This window comes from Acanthisitta chloris, unplaced genomic scaffold (genome assembly GCF_000695815.1).
Source record: "Acanthisitta chloris isolate BGI_N310 unplaced genomic scaffold, ASM69581v1 scaffold2449, whole genome shotgun sequence".
NCBI lineage: Eukaryota > Metazoa > Chordata > Aves > Passeriformes > Acanthisittidae > Acanthisitta > Acanthisitta chloris.
Genome location: NW_008691825.1, coordinates 1 through 14,764, shown reverse-complemented (window position 1 = coordinate 14,764; position 14,764 = coordinate 1). Strand labels below are relative to the sequence as shown.

The window sequence follows — 14,764 nt, the reverse complement described above, 5'->3', positions numbered from 1 at the left end:
AAAGCAGTGATGGCCAATGTCATTTCACACAATGGAGATACTTTCAACTTCTAAAAACATTCTAATAATATTTTTTGGCAAGAGTTTGTTTCTAATATCTTCATTTTTTGAGTTCCTTAATTATTGTTTGAAGCCTTTCTCTTCTGTGGACCCAGTGGTTAAACCTTCCCCTTGGCATATCAGCTGTCAGCCACTGGCCCAGGAGGAAACAGCTGCACCATCCAGGGAGAAAGCATTACCAGGGCAATGAATTTAGCCTTATCTGCTGGGAAACAGAATGCTATTTTTGTCAAAATGCAATGCCAGAAACCCCTCAAGGCTGTACAAATTCTAGCCTGTATTTCAAACAGTTAATTCTCAGCTTGGTCTGTAAGTGTCATCCCAGCTGTCATACTTCAGTGCCTTTGGGAAGCATCTCATGTGACTCCTGGATGAATCCTTGCAGTGTTGGCAGAGAGCAGTGCACTTGTCTTCCTCAACAATGCATTCCTTAGCCAAATCCAGTGAACTTTTGAAACAAAGAAGGTTTGTTTCACACTGGCAAGGCTCAGCTCAAGTGTTTACTCTACATGCTCAGTGTACAGCTTTCAAATGAACACTGCCCACATTGCCTGGGGGCTTGAAAAGAAACTGAAGCAACAAGTTTTGGCCACACTCCTGCAACTGGAGCTACACAGTTGGATTTCTGAGCCTGCAGCTAGGGATAGAAAGAAGGCCTAGCTTTGCCACATAGAATTATTTAGACTGGAAGAGACCTCTAGGATTAAGTCCAACCATTGCCCAGCACTGCCAAGCCCACCACTAACCGTGTCCCCAAGTGCCACATCTATGTGGCGTTTAATTCACTCCAGGGATGGTGAGACCACCACTGCCCTGGGCAACCTGTGCTAGCTTGACCACCCTTGCTACAAAGAAAATTTTCCTAATATCCAACATAAACCTCCCTTGGCATTACTTGAGGCTGTTTCCTCTTGTCCTATTTCTTGTTGCTTAGGGGAAGAGACCAACTGCCATCTGCCTACATTCTCCTTTCAGGGAGTTGTATTATGTTATGCTCCCTGACACCTCTTTTCATGGGAGGACAGAGGTGTCTCATCAACATAACTCAATTTTCATTGTATCTCATGCATCAAAGCCCTGCTTGAACCCAGACTTAGCAATGGAAGGTGCTGGTAACTAATGCCAAATGTTCCAGAAACACCTCAACACCACAAGTCTATTGGTAGCAGGAAAGGGAGAGTCCATCTCTCTGAAACTAGAGTTCCTGAGACTGAAAAAAAATTCAAGAAAAAAGATGACAGTCATTCAGACTTGGCAGGCTCTTTAGAACAGCAGCAGTACAATTAATTTCTACATTAAACACAGTGACTAATCTACTTATTTCAGACAGAAGAAGGAAAAATCTGCTTGGATGGGTACCAGGTGATTCAAGGCAAAACAGGTGATCCAAGTGTTATTCTAGGAAATGAAAACAAATCTCACTCCCAGTGACATGTTGTGTCATGGTTCTTGGGCCTGACAGAGCAAATCTCCTAAAATACACAAGTGCTTTGTGAATTTTAAAATCTCCTTCATTTTTCTCATCTATATATAAACTGCCAAACAAATAAAATATAGGCTAAATACCCCATGAAATAGAATCATAGATTGGTTTGAATTGGAAGGGACCTTAAAGACCATCTAGTCCCAACCCCCTGCCCTGGGCAGGGACACCTCCTCACTAGATCAGGTTGCTCAAGGCTCATCCAGCCTGGCCTTGAACACCACCAGGGTTGGGACAGCCACCACGTCCCTGGGCAACCTGTGCCAGTGTCTCACCACCCTTAGAGTAAAATACTGTTTTCTCACATCCAGCCTAGACTTTCCCTCCTTCAATTTGAACCCATTACCTCTTGTCCTATCATTGCAGTTTCTAAGACAGAGTCCCTCTCTGGCTCCTTGTAGGCCCTTCAGATATTGAAAAGTTGCTATGAGGTCTCCACACAACCTTCTCTTCTCCAGGCTGAACAGTCCCAACTTCCTCAGCTTGTCCTCATAGGGGAGATGCTCCAGTCCTCTTAGCAACTTTATGTCCTCCTCTGGACTTGCTCCAACAGTTCCATGTCCTTCTTGTGTTGAGGACACCAGAACTGTGTGCAGTATTCCAAGTGGGTCTCACAAGAGCAGAGCAGAGGGGAAGAAACAGCTTTTTTGACCTGCTGCCCACACTCCTTTGGATGCAGCCCAGGATTCAATCCACTTTCTGGGCTGCTAGTGCACACTGCAGCTCATGGTGAGTTTCTGTGGGATGTTACGGGAAGGCATAGAGAGAATAATGACAACAAGAAAAAATGTGTTCCTTACAAACACCTTGCAAACTCTAATTAGCTTGTTAAATCTCAGTCTACATGAGGATTTGTTATTAACAGCTGAGAAATGAATCTAGTTTCTAGCTATGAGATGCAGAAACAAAACAATGTTTATTTATACCCAACTGTAAATATTTTTATAGTGGGATCCTGGGAAGGAGGATTCCAGAACTGAATTATTTGCCTTATAATTCAGAATTAGAACAGAAAGATAAACAGGACAGCAAAGCACAGGAAATTCAGCATACAAACATGCAAACAAGAACTTTGTTTGTGAGCTTTGCTTTAACCTCAGTGCTGGCCAAAGAAGTGGCATGGGAACAGCACAGCATTGGGAACCCATAGACCCTGCGCAGTTATTTACTAAAAAATATAGAATCAGAGGATTATCAAAGCTGGAAAGGACCTGTAAGATCATCAAGTCCAACCATCTACCCAGTACTACCACTGTAACCCCTAAACCACTAAACCATATCACCCAGAGTCAGACCCAGATGCCTTTTAAACGCTTGAAGGGATGATGACTCCACCACCTCCCTGGGCAATAAATATTCATTTATTCAATGCCTGACCACCCTAACAGTGAAAAATGTCTCATAACATCTAATCTGACTCTGCCCTGTGTCAACTCAAGGCCATTCCCTCTAGTCCTCTCCCAGCAGCCATGGCAGGACACACATCCCCCACCTCTCTCCAGCCCTGGCAGGAGTTGCAGAGAGCCAGGAGGTCACCCCTGAGCCTCTTCTCCAGGCTAAACAAACCCAATTCCCTCAGCCCTTCCCTGTGTGTTCTAGCCCTTTTCTGAGCCTTGTTGCCCCTGGCTAGACTCACTCCAGTGCCTCAATGGCCTTTTTTAAGTGAGTAGCCCAAAACCAAACACAGTACTCAAGGTGTGACCTCCCCAGTGCCAAGACCAGGAGAACATGTACCTGTACTGACCTACCCTTTACAGTTTAACTCTATTAAAGTGCCATCTGTAGCCACACACACACAGAGCTGTGCCCAACACTCTCACCAAACAGAGGTACTTCACACCACTTCACAGCAATACATGGAAGGGTTTCCAAACACAGCTGATGAGCAGAAAGTCAAATACTGGAGGGAAAGGTTTCTCTCCAGTGACACTGAGAAACACATTGGGTGTAGAGGACAGTTATTTGTCACTGGCATGTAGGGGAAGCTCCTGTCACCATTCCTTAAGTCCTCACCTTTGATAATGCTGATGGGAACAGTAGAGGTTGCAGTGCCTGCTTGGATGGGAGAGGATGCTCAGGGGCTTGATGCCTTGGATGGAACCCAGGGCTGGAGATAATGTGGATAGAGAGGTACTTAGAAGTCCCTCAAATGGTTTGGATCATTTTGCTTTTTGTGTGTGACATGTAGGAGACTGTAATGGAAACCAAAAGAAGCTCTGAATCCAGAGACAGCAATCTGACTTCCCAGGGCCAGATATTTTCTGTAAATTCATATGTGCACCAGGACAAAGAATTGACTTATTCCTTTTGAAGCCTATATTAAGATACTGAGAGGTTCCCTATGTAGCATTTCAGAAGCAGAGGCTCAGTCCATCACTTGGAATTTTTAACCCAACACACCACACTCTTCAACACAATAAAACATTTCTTTGTATTTTAAGCACAGCGCCATTAATTTGAAAGAAAAAATAGATTTATTCCTTTGTAAACATTCCTCCCTCTGATTATAAATTACACTACTCACATAACAGATTATTTTCAGCTTGGAAATCTCTGAATTTCATAAATAAGCACAGACCCATTCTTGTTTCAATGAGAAACTTAGCATTAAAAGCAAAGCTCAATAATTAGAATATTGTATAACCACAATTCCATTTGCCATGGTAAGGTCAATTTTATATTTCCTTTCCAGACATGCCTCATTTTCCCCCGAATTAAATTCTCCTTCCTTTTAGTAAACCTTGAAATATTTATTGATACCTCATTCACATTTTCACTCCAGCTCACAAAATTTTGAGGCATTAGATAAATGGGTTTCAAATGATGTGAGAAGAGAATTAAAGAGAAGAAAAATGATAAAACCGTTGTACCAAGCAACTTGTGGCATGAACTTTGGAATCATTTCTTAATCCTTTATGAGGTGTTAGGATTACACAGCTGTTCTAAAGCATTGCAGCAGGTTTAGGATTCATTGCAGATAAAGAGATCACAGCTTCCTACAAGTAACACCTTCATGACTGTCAGCGAAGCATTTTGGTGGCTCTTAATGTGTGATATTTGCCCTGTAACCATTTAGTGGGTGATGTTGACCTTTGATCTGACCTTATCCCACACTTAAGCAGTTTCTTCAGTGCCAGTCTTGTAAGAAAACCATCAGGAACAAACCCAACAACTGCCAGGATGGGGACACCATCAACTGATGTGAGGGAATTGTCAACAGTGGGAACCTCACAGAGAGGAGGCACAGAAAAGCCCAACCCTATGAGTGAAAGCTGGTGGGGTTTGATCTCAGTATGTCAAAGATCAGGGCACAAAAACCTCCTGTGTTGAAGGGATGGTTCCCAGATCAAAGTCAGAAACAAGCAAACTTCTCACAGATTCCTTGCATTCAACTATTTGGACAGGTTTTATATTAGCAGAGGTGACCACTTAACTGAGTAAACTTCATCAGCAGAAGACAACTGAGGGAATGAATTGTTTCTAAAGAAGGCTGGGAGTTTGCTACCAGCTGGCCATGATGCAATCATGGGCTCATTTAGGTTGGAAAACACCTCTAAGGTCATTGAGTTCAACCACTAGACTAACGCTGACAAGTCTACCACTAAACCATGTCCCCAAGTGCCATCAAGTTACACAAGCAGACTGGAGCTAATTAGTTCAATGAAGTTATAGCACTAAAATGGGTTACAGGCAACCTCTCCTTTGGGACAGCCAAAGCAGCTATACTTCTAAACAGGTGAAAACAGAGGCCTGCAAAATGCTGACCCTTTCCTCTTTATGGCTAAGCTTGCAAAAGCAGATTTCAGTGACAGATGTCAGAAATGCAGAGCTATGGCTTTTCTTGAAGCCTGAAGTCACCTTAAAGTAAATACGAGAGAAATTTATTTGGCTTTAGTAGTATTCCCACTCTTAACACTCCCTTCTCGAAGCTGCAGTGGTCCAACAACTACATTCACTTTTTCCTCAACAGAACTTGTATCTCTCTTGGGCCTGCTGGTGCAACCCTGGTAGCAGTGGGAGGAATAGTCCCCAAGGCTGCAGACCACCAGCTCACACTTCAGGTAGACTGATGGGTGGCGACTGATGAACTCAAAGGCATTAAATTTGAACCGAGCGAAGTGGCTGTAAGGGGAGTAGTATGTGGCATATGAAGAATCTCTGGGACACCTGGAAAGGAATGAAAAAAAGAGTTAGTCTTCATGCACATTCCTGCAAAAATACAATAGATTCATACTAGCTTATATCATAGTCAGGTGCTATATAGACAATGGAATAAAAATGCAGCTTTGATAGCATAGTGTAGAGTTTGAAAATACAGACTTTTGAAAGTCCTTTGAAGCAGCTAGAGCATTGCAACTCTTCTTTTTTTTTTTTTTGCAAGAGAAGAGCACTATCAGTGGTGAAGAGGGGAAGGACAGATACTTATGTCTGTGCTATACAAGGCATAGAAAGGTCAGTCTAAATCTTGCCCTGGTTTTACTAAAATATTTAACTCCTAGGATGATAGATGAAGTCTTGAGCAACCTGGTCTAGTGGGGAGGTGTCTCTGCTCAGGGCAGGGGGTTGGGACTGGATGATCTACAAGGTCCATTCCAGCTCTTAAAATTCTATGATTCTATGATTCCTTTCCTGCTGCCAGTTTACTATCTCATCTACATTGCTCCCACTACTTTGATTTTTGCTTATAGGACTAAGATGAATTAAGTGAAACTAAATGTTACTAAGGCCTAAATATAATTTCTTTTCTCCAGGCTCATACTGCAAAAATAAAAAAATCAAAGACCCCTTTTAACAAGTCTGTTGATAATGAGGTCTGACTCAACTAAGATTGGCTCTGTTCTACTAGATAACTGCGGATTACAGCTGTGCTTCTAACAACTTGGAGAAAGCTCTTACCCATTCCTGACTATGTCATAGGCCAAAGTGTTAAAGTCATGAGGATCAGGTGATGCCACACATGTGTCCACGAACACAATCAGATTTGGGTCTTGGCTGTGAAGACAAGCTTGAAGGTACAAGTTTTGGTTCAAGTCAATGTAGTACGGAGAGTCGCGCACTTGTCGCGAGAATGATGAGGAATCATAGAAGGTGATGTTCATGTCATATCTTCCAAACTGGTATTCATTCACATCTACAGTGTCCTCAGCAGCATACATCACTTGCATCCATGTCTTCTGCAGCATTTTGCAGCTGATGTGTAAGTTAATATTCTTGTTCCTCTTGATTATGTACCCAGAAGATGCAATTCTGATTGTGTTGGAATAGTTGATTGTATCATTGTTCTCCTGTTTAACATATAATTTAAAATGAGGAATTGCATTTTTGTCACATTCTATGTAAGTTCTAAGCTTTGATAGGCTTAAATATGCAATAAAATATGTAGATTCAGCTTAAATTCTTTAAACCAATGAGCTTGATGTTGGTCTTTTCAGCCCACACATTTAAATAGTATGTAATTAAACTGAAATCAATGGATAAAAACTCTGTTAATTCCAAGGCAGAGCCAAGTCATTGAACAACTGTACAAACACCAGTCTTGTAGTACACAGGCATCCCAAACCGGAATGGCATTTACAAGGCTACATCTACTTTAAATCACAGAAAGTTCACGTAGCGTTTTCCCATGCTTTCCTCCCTAAAAGGTCTTTCCTATTAAGCATATATACTCCTTAAGGCTTGGAAAGCTATAGCACTGAAAACCTCCAAGTCTCATTGACTCAATTCTTAGCCACAATGGCCCTTCCATGACTCTTCTCAGAGTGTGTCCTGCAATCCAGTGCCCACAACAGTGAACATACCTCTCGTATAGTCCCACAGCCATTGTAGGGAATGTTGAATATAACCTCCTGGGAGGTGATCGTTGGTCTACAGTGATTGTCATTCAGGGTGACCATCTCTGCTGAGTAGCCTTGAGACTGGAGATAGGCTCTGCTAACCACTGCGTGCATGTAGTCTGGCAAGCACAGAAGGGCTGGTAGAAGAAGATAGAATGTCTTAGTGACTTAAGGAATGTGTTAATTATCACGGGTTGTAATTGAACCAAATGCTGTGTTATTCTTAGTTTAGAAGGTAGGTAGTTCACACCCCAACCCATTACATTTCACACACATCATTCACTTCCCATAAAGTTCTTTACATTTACAACAATATTTATTTTGCAAACAAACCCAAGAAATAAATTTGTCTATCAAGAAACACCGACTGGGAACTTACTGGTGTTGTGATCTGCTGGAATGGAGGAGTAGTGAGCCTGAAATCCTCTGAAAGAGTATCTAGAATCACTGTGAAAGCGAACGGTCATCATGTTTGCAGAGGATATGTATGTGGGAAAGGAACCAGAACAAAATCTCCCAAGAAGAGGGGAAGAGTGTTGAGGACCATCATAGACTTCAATGTAGTCATGCTGGCATGTTCCGCTTTGCATCCTGGTGAACAAACATCAACACCTTGTCAAATGCATTTCAGAAACTCTGATTTCACTGCCTAACACATGATTTAAGAAAATCTTTCACCACTTCAAGTTTTCATAGCAGAGGTTTCATTTGCTTTGTGTGTAGCTGCAGCAGAAAAATTGTGAGCAAAAACTACTAGAGTAAACCAGATTTTGATCTGGTCTTCCATCTGCTGGATGCCATTGAAAGTATCTTTAAAATTGGGAAGGTTGCCTGTTTCAGATAAATTTTCAAACTTCTCAGGTAAGTTTTGACTTCGTCATTTGCCCAAGGAGTCAAAGTTTTACTTACACAATGTCTCTAAATGTGAGTGTAACACGGAAATTGTTCTCTACTTGTATTTCCCACACACAGTCAGCGTTGTCTGGGTAATTCCCAGGGTAGGAGGGACTCTGCAGCGTTCCAGAGGAATTTGTGATTGAGCCACCACAAAAATTAGGTGCTACAGAAAGAAATGGAAGAGAATTTAGTTACAGTAACCTCTACAAAAGAGTACTTGAGGTGTATGTGTCTCATCTGCAGCTGTTGAAAAGCAGGTCCCCTGCTGACTGCAGGTGATGTTCTGTGTGAGCCAAATCAAACCAAATATTTGATTTTGCTTTAGGTTAACTTTCATGTTGGATTTCGAATTCCCTGTCACATCCATGGTGTCAGACTACCCTCTTCAGGCTGGGCTGGTAACACCTTGATGCTTTCTGATCTGGTGTCTCTCTCCAGTGGAGGTCTGATTCTAGGAGGTGTCATGACAGTCAAAATGGAAGTACCTTCCTCAACAGACAACCTCCCCCCAGTTACTCTGCTGCTTCTCTTTATTCTCCTAAGAACTTTGGAGGGTAAATAAGCTGCAAGTCTTCCAGGACACTCTGTAGTTTTATGGTCTTGGACTGCTGGGAAAACTCTTAAATATCACTCATTTCTACTATAAACAGCTGTGAAAAGCTTTTGTGTTCCTGCTGGCAGGAATGACGTGATTCTTGCTAAAAGCACATATAACCCTAAAAGGAAGGTGATCACAAGCTCTGAACTTAAATCCTGCAAGATGTGACATATAAAATTGACAACCCATTCTATATTCCTGCACAGGGAAACCCACCAGTACAGCACATGCCTCCCTGCCTCAGGATTTTGGGATTCTCAAGTTATTCCAAGCTTGGAAGCATCAGGTGTACCCAGACACTGCTTCTTCCTCTGATCAGACTGGGTGGGCTCTAGGGAAATTTGCTTTCATACTACTTTCAAGTGTGCATGGTCAAGCTCTAAAACTGAAATCTGCTTTTGAAGGCAAAAGTAGCAAAAATTCCATAACAGCTCTAATAAGCAGAAATGCCAAAGATTACAGATTGCAATAATTGAACACCACTCTGACAATACTGATGAATGCAGATAGAAATCAGAGGATTAGACAACACTTCCTAAGCATTGACCCAGCTGAAGAGCCCAGTGAGGAAAGGGTTTGACATAGTTAACCAGCATAACTGCAAAATCAGCAGCACTGAAAGGCAAGGGGACCTCACAGCCTGTCTAGGAATGATCACACACATTTAAAGTTGTATTGCCATGGAGACAAAAGACAATTTTTAAAAAACAGTGCAACAGGGAGGCAAATTACAAATCAGAAAGGTGAGAAGAGACACAGAAGAGCTTTACCTGAAGGACCTGATGGAGGTGTTGGGGTGGCCTCAGCAGCTGTGGATGTGAAGGAAGAGACAGAATTGAGACATGTTGCTCATGTGGAAGGTACTGGGACATAGATATGGCTCCACCTTGGGGCATAGGGTAGCAAGATGGGGATGACAGACAGAAGGGGATGGGGACACAGGGGAGTAAGCACAGATGGCCATGAGCTCAGCAGAAGAGTCAGTTGCTTCCATTGCCCACGAGGGCATCCGCCCGGTGCCAGCATTTGGCCCCGCCCCAGCCATTGTGCCTGCACATCTGGAGAGAGGGCTCGTCCCCGCGGCACTGCACGTCGTCCAGGAAGATGTGCCCGGAGCCAACTCCAAAATGAGCAGCATGTGGGGCATCCACGGGCTGTCCACAGCCCAACTGCCTGCACACCACCTGGGCATCACGCTGGTCCCACTGGTCATCACACACCGTCCCCCATGTGCTGCCATCATACAGCTCCACGCGACCTTCACACCTGTTCCTTCCACCAGAGAGACGTATGCTGGCACCTGGGTGAGATGTGCATGGGTTAGGCTCACTCCAGCTCAGCACCTGCAGCCCTCAGATGAGCATTTCCAGCAACATTCCTAATCCCAGAGCATGTCTGGGAAGTGGTTCTGGGACTACCCATACAGCACTGGAGGGGCTAAGCAAAATGAGTCCCCTGGCACATTTCTCCTGGTTGCCGTGAGAGGAAATCCCTCCCAAAACAGTTTCCTTCATCAGGAATGGCTATAGAGTTCCTGGTGTCAAGCCTCAGTGCCCTATTTGCCAACTCTTCTCCATGCTCTACTTGCATCTTCCCTGTGGACTGGGGTGGCAGGAATGTCCTAACTAGAGCTGCCCAGGGCTGGGAGACTCCCGGCAGAGCCATCAGGTCTGGAAGAGGAGTTCATGAACATTAAGGGGACCGTTGAGTGAGAGTGGACAGGGCTACCTGTTGTGCTCTCCTCTGCTATGGGAGCCGTTGTCACTGGCATGGATGTCGCTGCTGGGGTGGACACCTCTGGTATGGCAGTCGATGGCACTGGGATGGTCATCTCCCGTTGGGCAGCCGTTGCTGTTAGGGAGGTTATGAGTGCAATGTCAATGGATATGGGCATGGACATGAAAACCCAGGCTGGAGGGCTAATGCCAAAAGTAATCCTGATGTTCTGTACTGCCATTCTCCCATCCAGACACCCACCTGATGCATCCCCAGTCCTACCCATCCTCCACAAAGAGTGACCCCACATTCCTTCTTTTTACCACTTGACCAAGTACCTACACCAGGAAGCATGGAGAGCCTGATGTGTGCCCTCTGTGTGCAGAAATGAGGATTTTTCAAGGCACCTGTTTCCATTACCAGGCAGCAGAAGACCCAGACTCGCTGCTCTGGTGTGGCCCTACCAAGGGATGTCAGCATAGCTGTCTACTGCCATTCTCCCATCCAGACACCCACCTGATGCATCCCCAGTCCTGCCCCATCCTCCACAAAGAGTGACCCCACATTCCTTCTCTTTACCACCTCACCAAGTGCCTACACCAGGAAGCATGGAGAGCCTGATGTGTGCCCTCTGTGTGCAGAAATGAGGATTTTTCAAGGCACCTGTTTCCATTACCAGGCAGCAGAAGACCCAGACTCGCTGCTCTGGTGTGGCCCTACCAAGGGATGTCAGCATAGCTGTCCCAGGAGACAGCTCTGAAACCCACTCAGAGTGATACTGGAAAAAAGCCAGTGGTCTTTGCTGCCCACATACCTGCACAGATGACACTGGCATCCTCCCCGTGCAAGCAGTTGTGCACGCCCCAGCCATTGTGCCTGCACATCTGGAGAGAGGGCTCGTCCCCGCGGCACTGCACGTCGTCCAGGAAGATGTGCCCGGAGCCAACTCCAAAATGAGCAGCATGTGGGGCATCCACGGGCTGTCCACAGCCCAACTGCCTGCACACCACCTGGGCATCACGCTGGTCCCACTGGTCATCACACACCGTCCCCCATGTGCTGCCATCATACAGCTCCACGCGACCTTCACACCTGTTCCTTCCACCAGAGAGACGTATGCTTGCACCTGGGTGAGGCACAGGACGTGATTTAGGTTCCTCCAGCCCAGCACTATCAGACCCCACCTCCCCAGTGTTTTTGAAGATTTTGTTGCAGTGCCCATGAGTCTGGGTAATGCTCTGTGTTAGTGACTGTGTCTGAGCAAAGACCCTGGATGTACAGACAGCAGATTTGCCCTGTCCAGGGACCTGCTGGGGGCTCTGGGCCCTGCCTAGGGGCAGAGATGCTCTGGACACTGGGGGACTTGCAGAAAACCCCTTTGCACCCCATTCTCCAAACTGAGGTGGACCAGTCGTCTACCCTGGATATGTCATGGCCAGTGAGGACCAGTAGTCATGCACTGGGCAGGATCTGCCTGGCAGGTCCTCCCTCTTCTTCTCTCATGCCAAGCTGGGGCTCACTGCAAAACTGGAGATAAGCTGGGTAGGCAAGAATTACCTGTTGAGTATGGCCATTGAGCAGGAGGGATTGGTTGGGCAGCTGCAAGGAAGAAGAGGAAGTGAGTGAAAGGGCAGCAAGTACAGCAGGCTTGTGGCAATGGATGGATCTGGGAGTGGACATGATCAGGGGCATGGACATGAAAAGCCAGGCTGGAGGACTAATGCTGGAAGAGATCATGAAGCAATGTTCTGCCATTCTCCCATCTAGACATCAGCCTGATTTGTCCCCATTTTCAACACAGTATGGTCCCACAAACCTTCTCTTTGGCACCTCACTGAGCAGCTACACCAGGAAGCACGAAGAGCCTGCTATGCCCTCTGTGTGCAGAACGGGGCTTTTGCATGACATATGCTCCAGCACTAGTCAGCAGAAGCCCCTAACCTCACTGCTCTGCCCTGGCTTTACCTCCTGGCAGGAGGTCAGCACGGCTACTTCCAAGGGAGGACATCACAACACATCCTCTATGATCTGCATTGGAGGTGGTGGTCTTTGCTGCCCACACACCTGCACAGATGACACTGGCATCCTCCACGTGCAAGCAGTTGTGCACGCCCCAGCCATTGTGCCTGCACATCTGGAGAGAGGGCTCGTCCCCGCGGCACTGCACGTCGTCCAGGAAGATGTGCCCGGAGCCAACTCCAAAATGAGCAGCATGTGGGGCACCCACGGGCTGTCCACAGCCCAACTGCCTGCACACCACCTGGGCATCACGCTGGTCCCACTGGTCATCACACACTGTCCCCCATGTGCTGCCGTTGTATAGCTCCACGCGTCCCTCGCAGTGATTCCTCCCACCAGAGAGACGTATGCTGGCACCTGGGTGAGGAGTGAGCATGGGTTAGAGTCCTCTTGGAAAGTAGTTCAGGGCCACTAAGGAGACCAGTGACTGAGAGTGCACAGGGTTACCTGGTGTGCTTTCCTCTGCTGTGCTAACCATTGTCGTTGTGGTGATCTCTGGTGGGGTGAACATCTCTGCTCTGAGGGTTGATGGGACTGTTATGGTTGTCTCTGCTAGGGTGGATGTCCCTGTTAGGGAGTTCATTAATACAGCAAACATGGACATGAAATTCAGAGCTGAAGCACTAATGGGGCAAGAGAGCATGAAGCTCCATCTTGGCATTCTGGGAGTCTCCCTGCAGTGCAATTAGGTTTGGGAGGGAAGTTCACATAAACTAAGGAGACCAGTGGCAGTAGACAGGCTTACCTGGTGTGCTTTCCTCTGTTGTGGTAACCATTGCTGTTGCGGTGGTCATCTCTGCTGGGGTGGACATCTCTGCTATGGGGGTTGATGGGACTGTTGATGTGGTTTCTGCTGTGGTGGATATCCCTGTTAGGGAGGTCATTAGTGCAGGAAACATGGACATGGACATGAAATGCAGAGTTGAAGCACTGTCGGGGGAAGAAAGCATGAAGCTCCCTCTTGCCATTCTGTGAGTTTCCCTGTGGTGCAATGAGGTCTGGGAGGGAAGTTCAGGGGCATTAAGGAGACCAGTGAGTGACAGTAGACAGGATTACCTGGTGTGCTTTCCTCTGCTGTGGTATCCATTGTCACTGTGGTGACCATATCAGATTGGGTGTACAGCTGTGGCACGGCCGTCGTTAGCGCTCTGGTGGTCATCTCTATTGGGGTGGATGTCTCTCCTGGGGAGGTCATTAGTGGTATGGTCGTTGTCTCCTCTGGGGATGTCATTGGCACTATTGTCGTTTGCATTAGGAAGGACTCCTCTACTCTGGGGGTGGATGATGCCATGGCAGTTGTCTCCTCTAAGGACATCATCTCTTCTGCGGTGGTGGTTAATGCTGTTGATGCCAAGATGTTTATCTCTGTTGCAGAGGTTATTGGTTCTGAGGGTGTTGTCTCTTCTATGGAGAGTGTCTCTGGTGTCGAGAATGTTGGTACTGTGGGGGTTGTTGATGCTGAATCAGCCTCTTCTGTGAATGCAGAAGAAAAACACCCCACACATGAGGACCAGGTTTGTGCAATGGGTACAACTGCATGTTAGCTACAAGCCCAGTCCCTCAGGGAGGAAGTGAAATTAAGACAAATTACTCTGATGGCATACTCCATTTTGCCTGGGGTCAATGGATAGAATGGAGTTGGGTAACTGCTAATTGAAGGTTTTTTTTGGAAGGGTATTTCCAGACGGTGACAGCAGGGTAAGGTGGTGTGGCATCTGCTCTCAGTCACAGGACACTATGGCCCAGACACAGCCAGAGACTCTCTTCTACAGGCTCCTGACATGGTGTGAGGAGCTGTAGGGCTAGCAGCAGCAGGACTTGGACCTATCAGCATTGTGGATGCCTTTCTGCAGAGACTCAGGGCATCCTCAGGAACACCCTGGGCAGTGGTCTTGGGATGGTGCTTGGTGAAGGGAAGGACTGGCATGAATCACCTGTGGAATACATCCAGCCTGTCGAGGGCACTGGAGCTATGAATGCAAGCAATAAATAAACGGCACTTAAAAAGCCCCTGAACACAGCACACATAAGGTAATAGAGGTATTGTAGCAATTTTTGCTGTTTTCTTCTAAGTGCAAGGCACTGTTGTGGCTAGCATTTTCTTCTAGCATGGCTTCAGCTCTCCAGGCTCTTACTCTCTAAGGAAATGTGGACAAC

The 14,764-nt window shown here is 46.2% G+C and overlaps 1 protein-coding gene across 1 annotated transcript; it reads right to left on the bottom strand.

Annotated features, from left to right (window-relative positions):
- Positions 1-5,424: 5,424 nt before the first annotated feature.
- On the bottom strand, positions 5,425-13,766 carry DMBT1 (deleted in malignant brain tumors 1). The gene is made up of 11 exons (XM_009082372.1): positions 13,664-13,766; positions 13,353-13,605; positions 13,083-13,174; positions 12,653-12,964; positions 11,403-11,714; positions 9,870-10,172; positions 8,287-8,437; positions 7,757-7,968; positions 7,342-7,514; positions 6,440-6,828; positions 5,425-5,710 (listed from the first exon to the last, which is right to left on the bottom strand). The coding sequence occupies exons 1-11, from the start codon at positions 13,764-13,766 to the stop codon at positions 5,425-5,427; spliced, it is 2,586 nt and encodes an 861-aa protein (XP_009080620.1).
- Between the last annotated feature and the right edge of the window lie 998 nt (positions 13,767-14,764).

What these genes read in the sequence shown, in the direction of transcription:
- DMBT1 (XM_009082372.1), bottom strand. Translation starts at nt 13,766, where the DNA reads ATGACCACCAGAGCGCTAACGACGGCCGTGCCACAGCTGTACACCCAA. An exon ending in AGATCACCACAACGACAATG is followed by an intron (nt 12,965 to 13,082) that starts GTTAGCACAGCA and finishes CTCCTCACCCAG; the next exon opens with GTGCCAGCATACGTCTCTCT. An exon ending in TATGACATAGTCAGGAATGG is followed by an intron (nt 5,711 to 6,439) that starts GTAAGAGCTTTC and finishes ATTCCTTTCCAG; the next exon opens with GTGTCCCAGAGATTCTTCAT.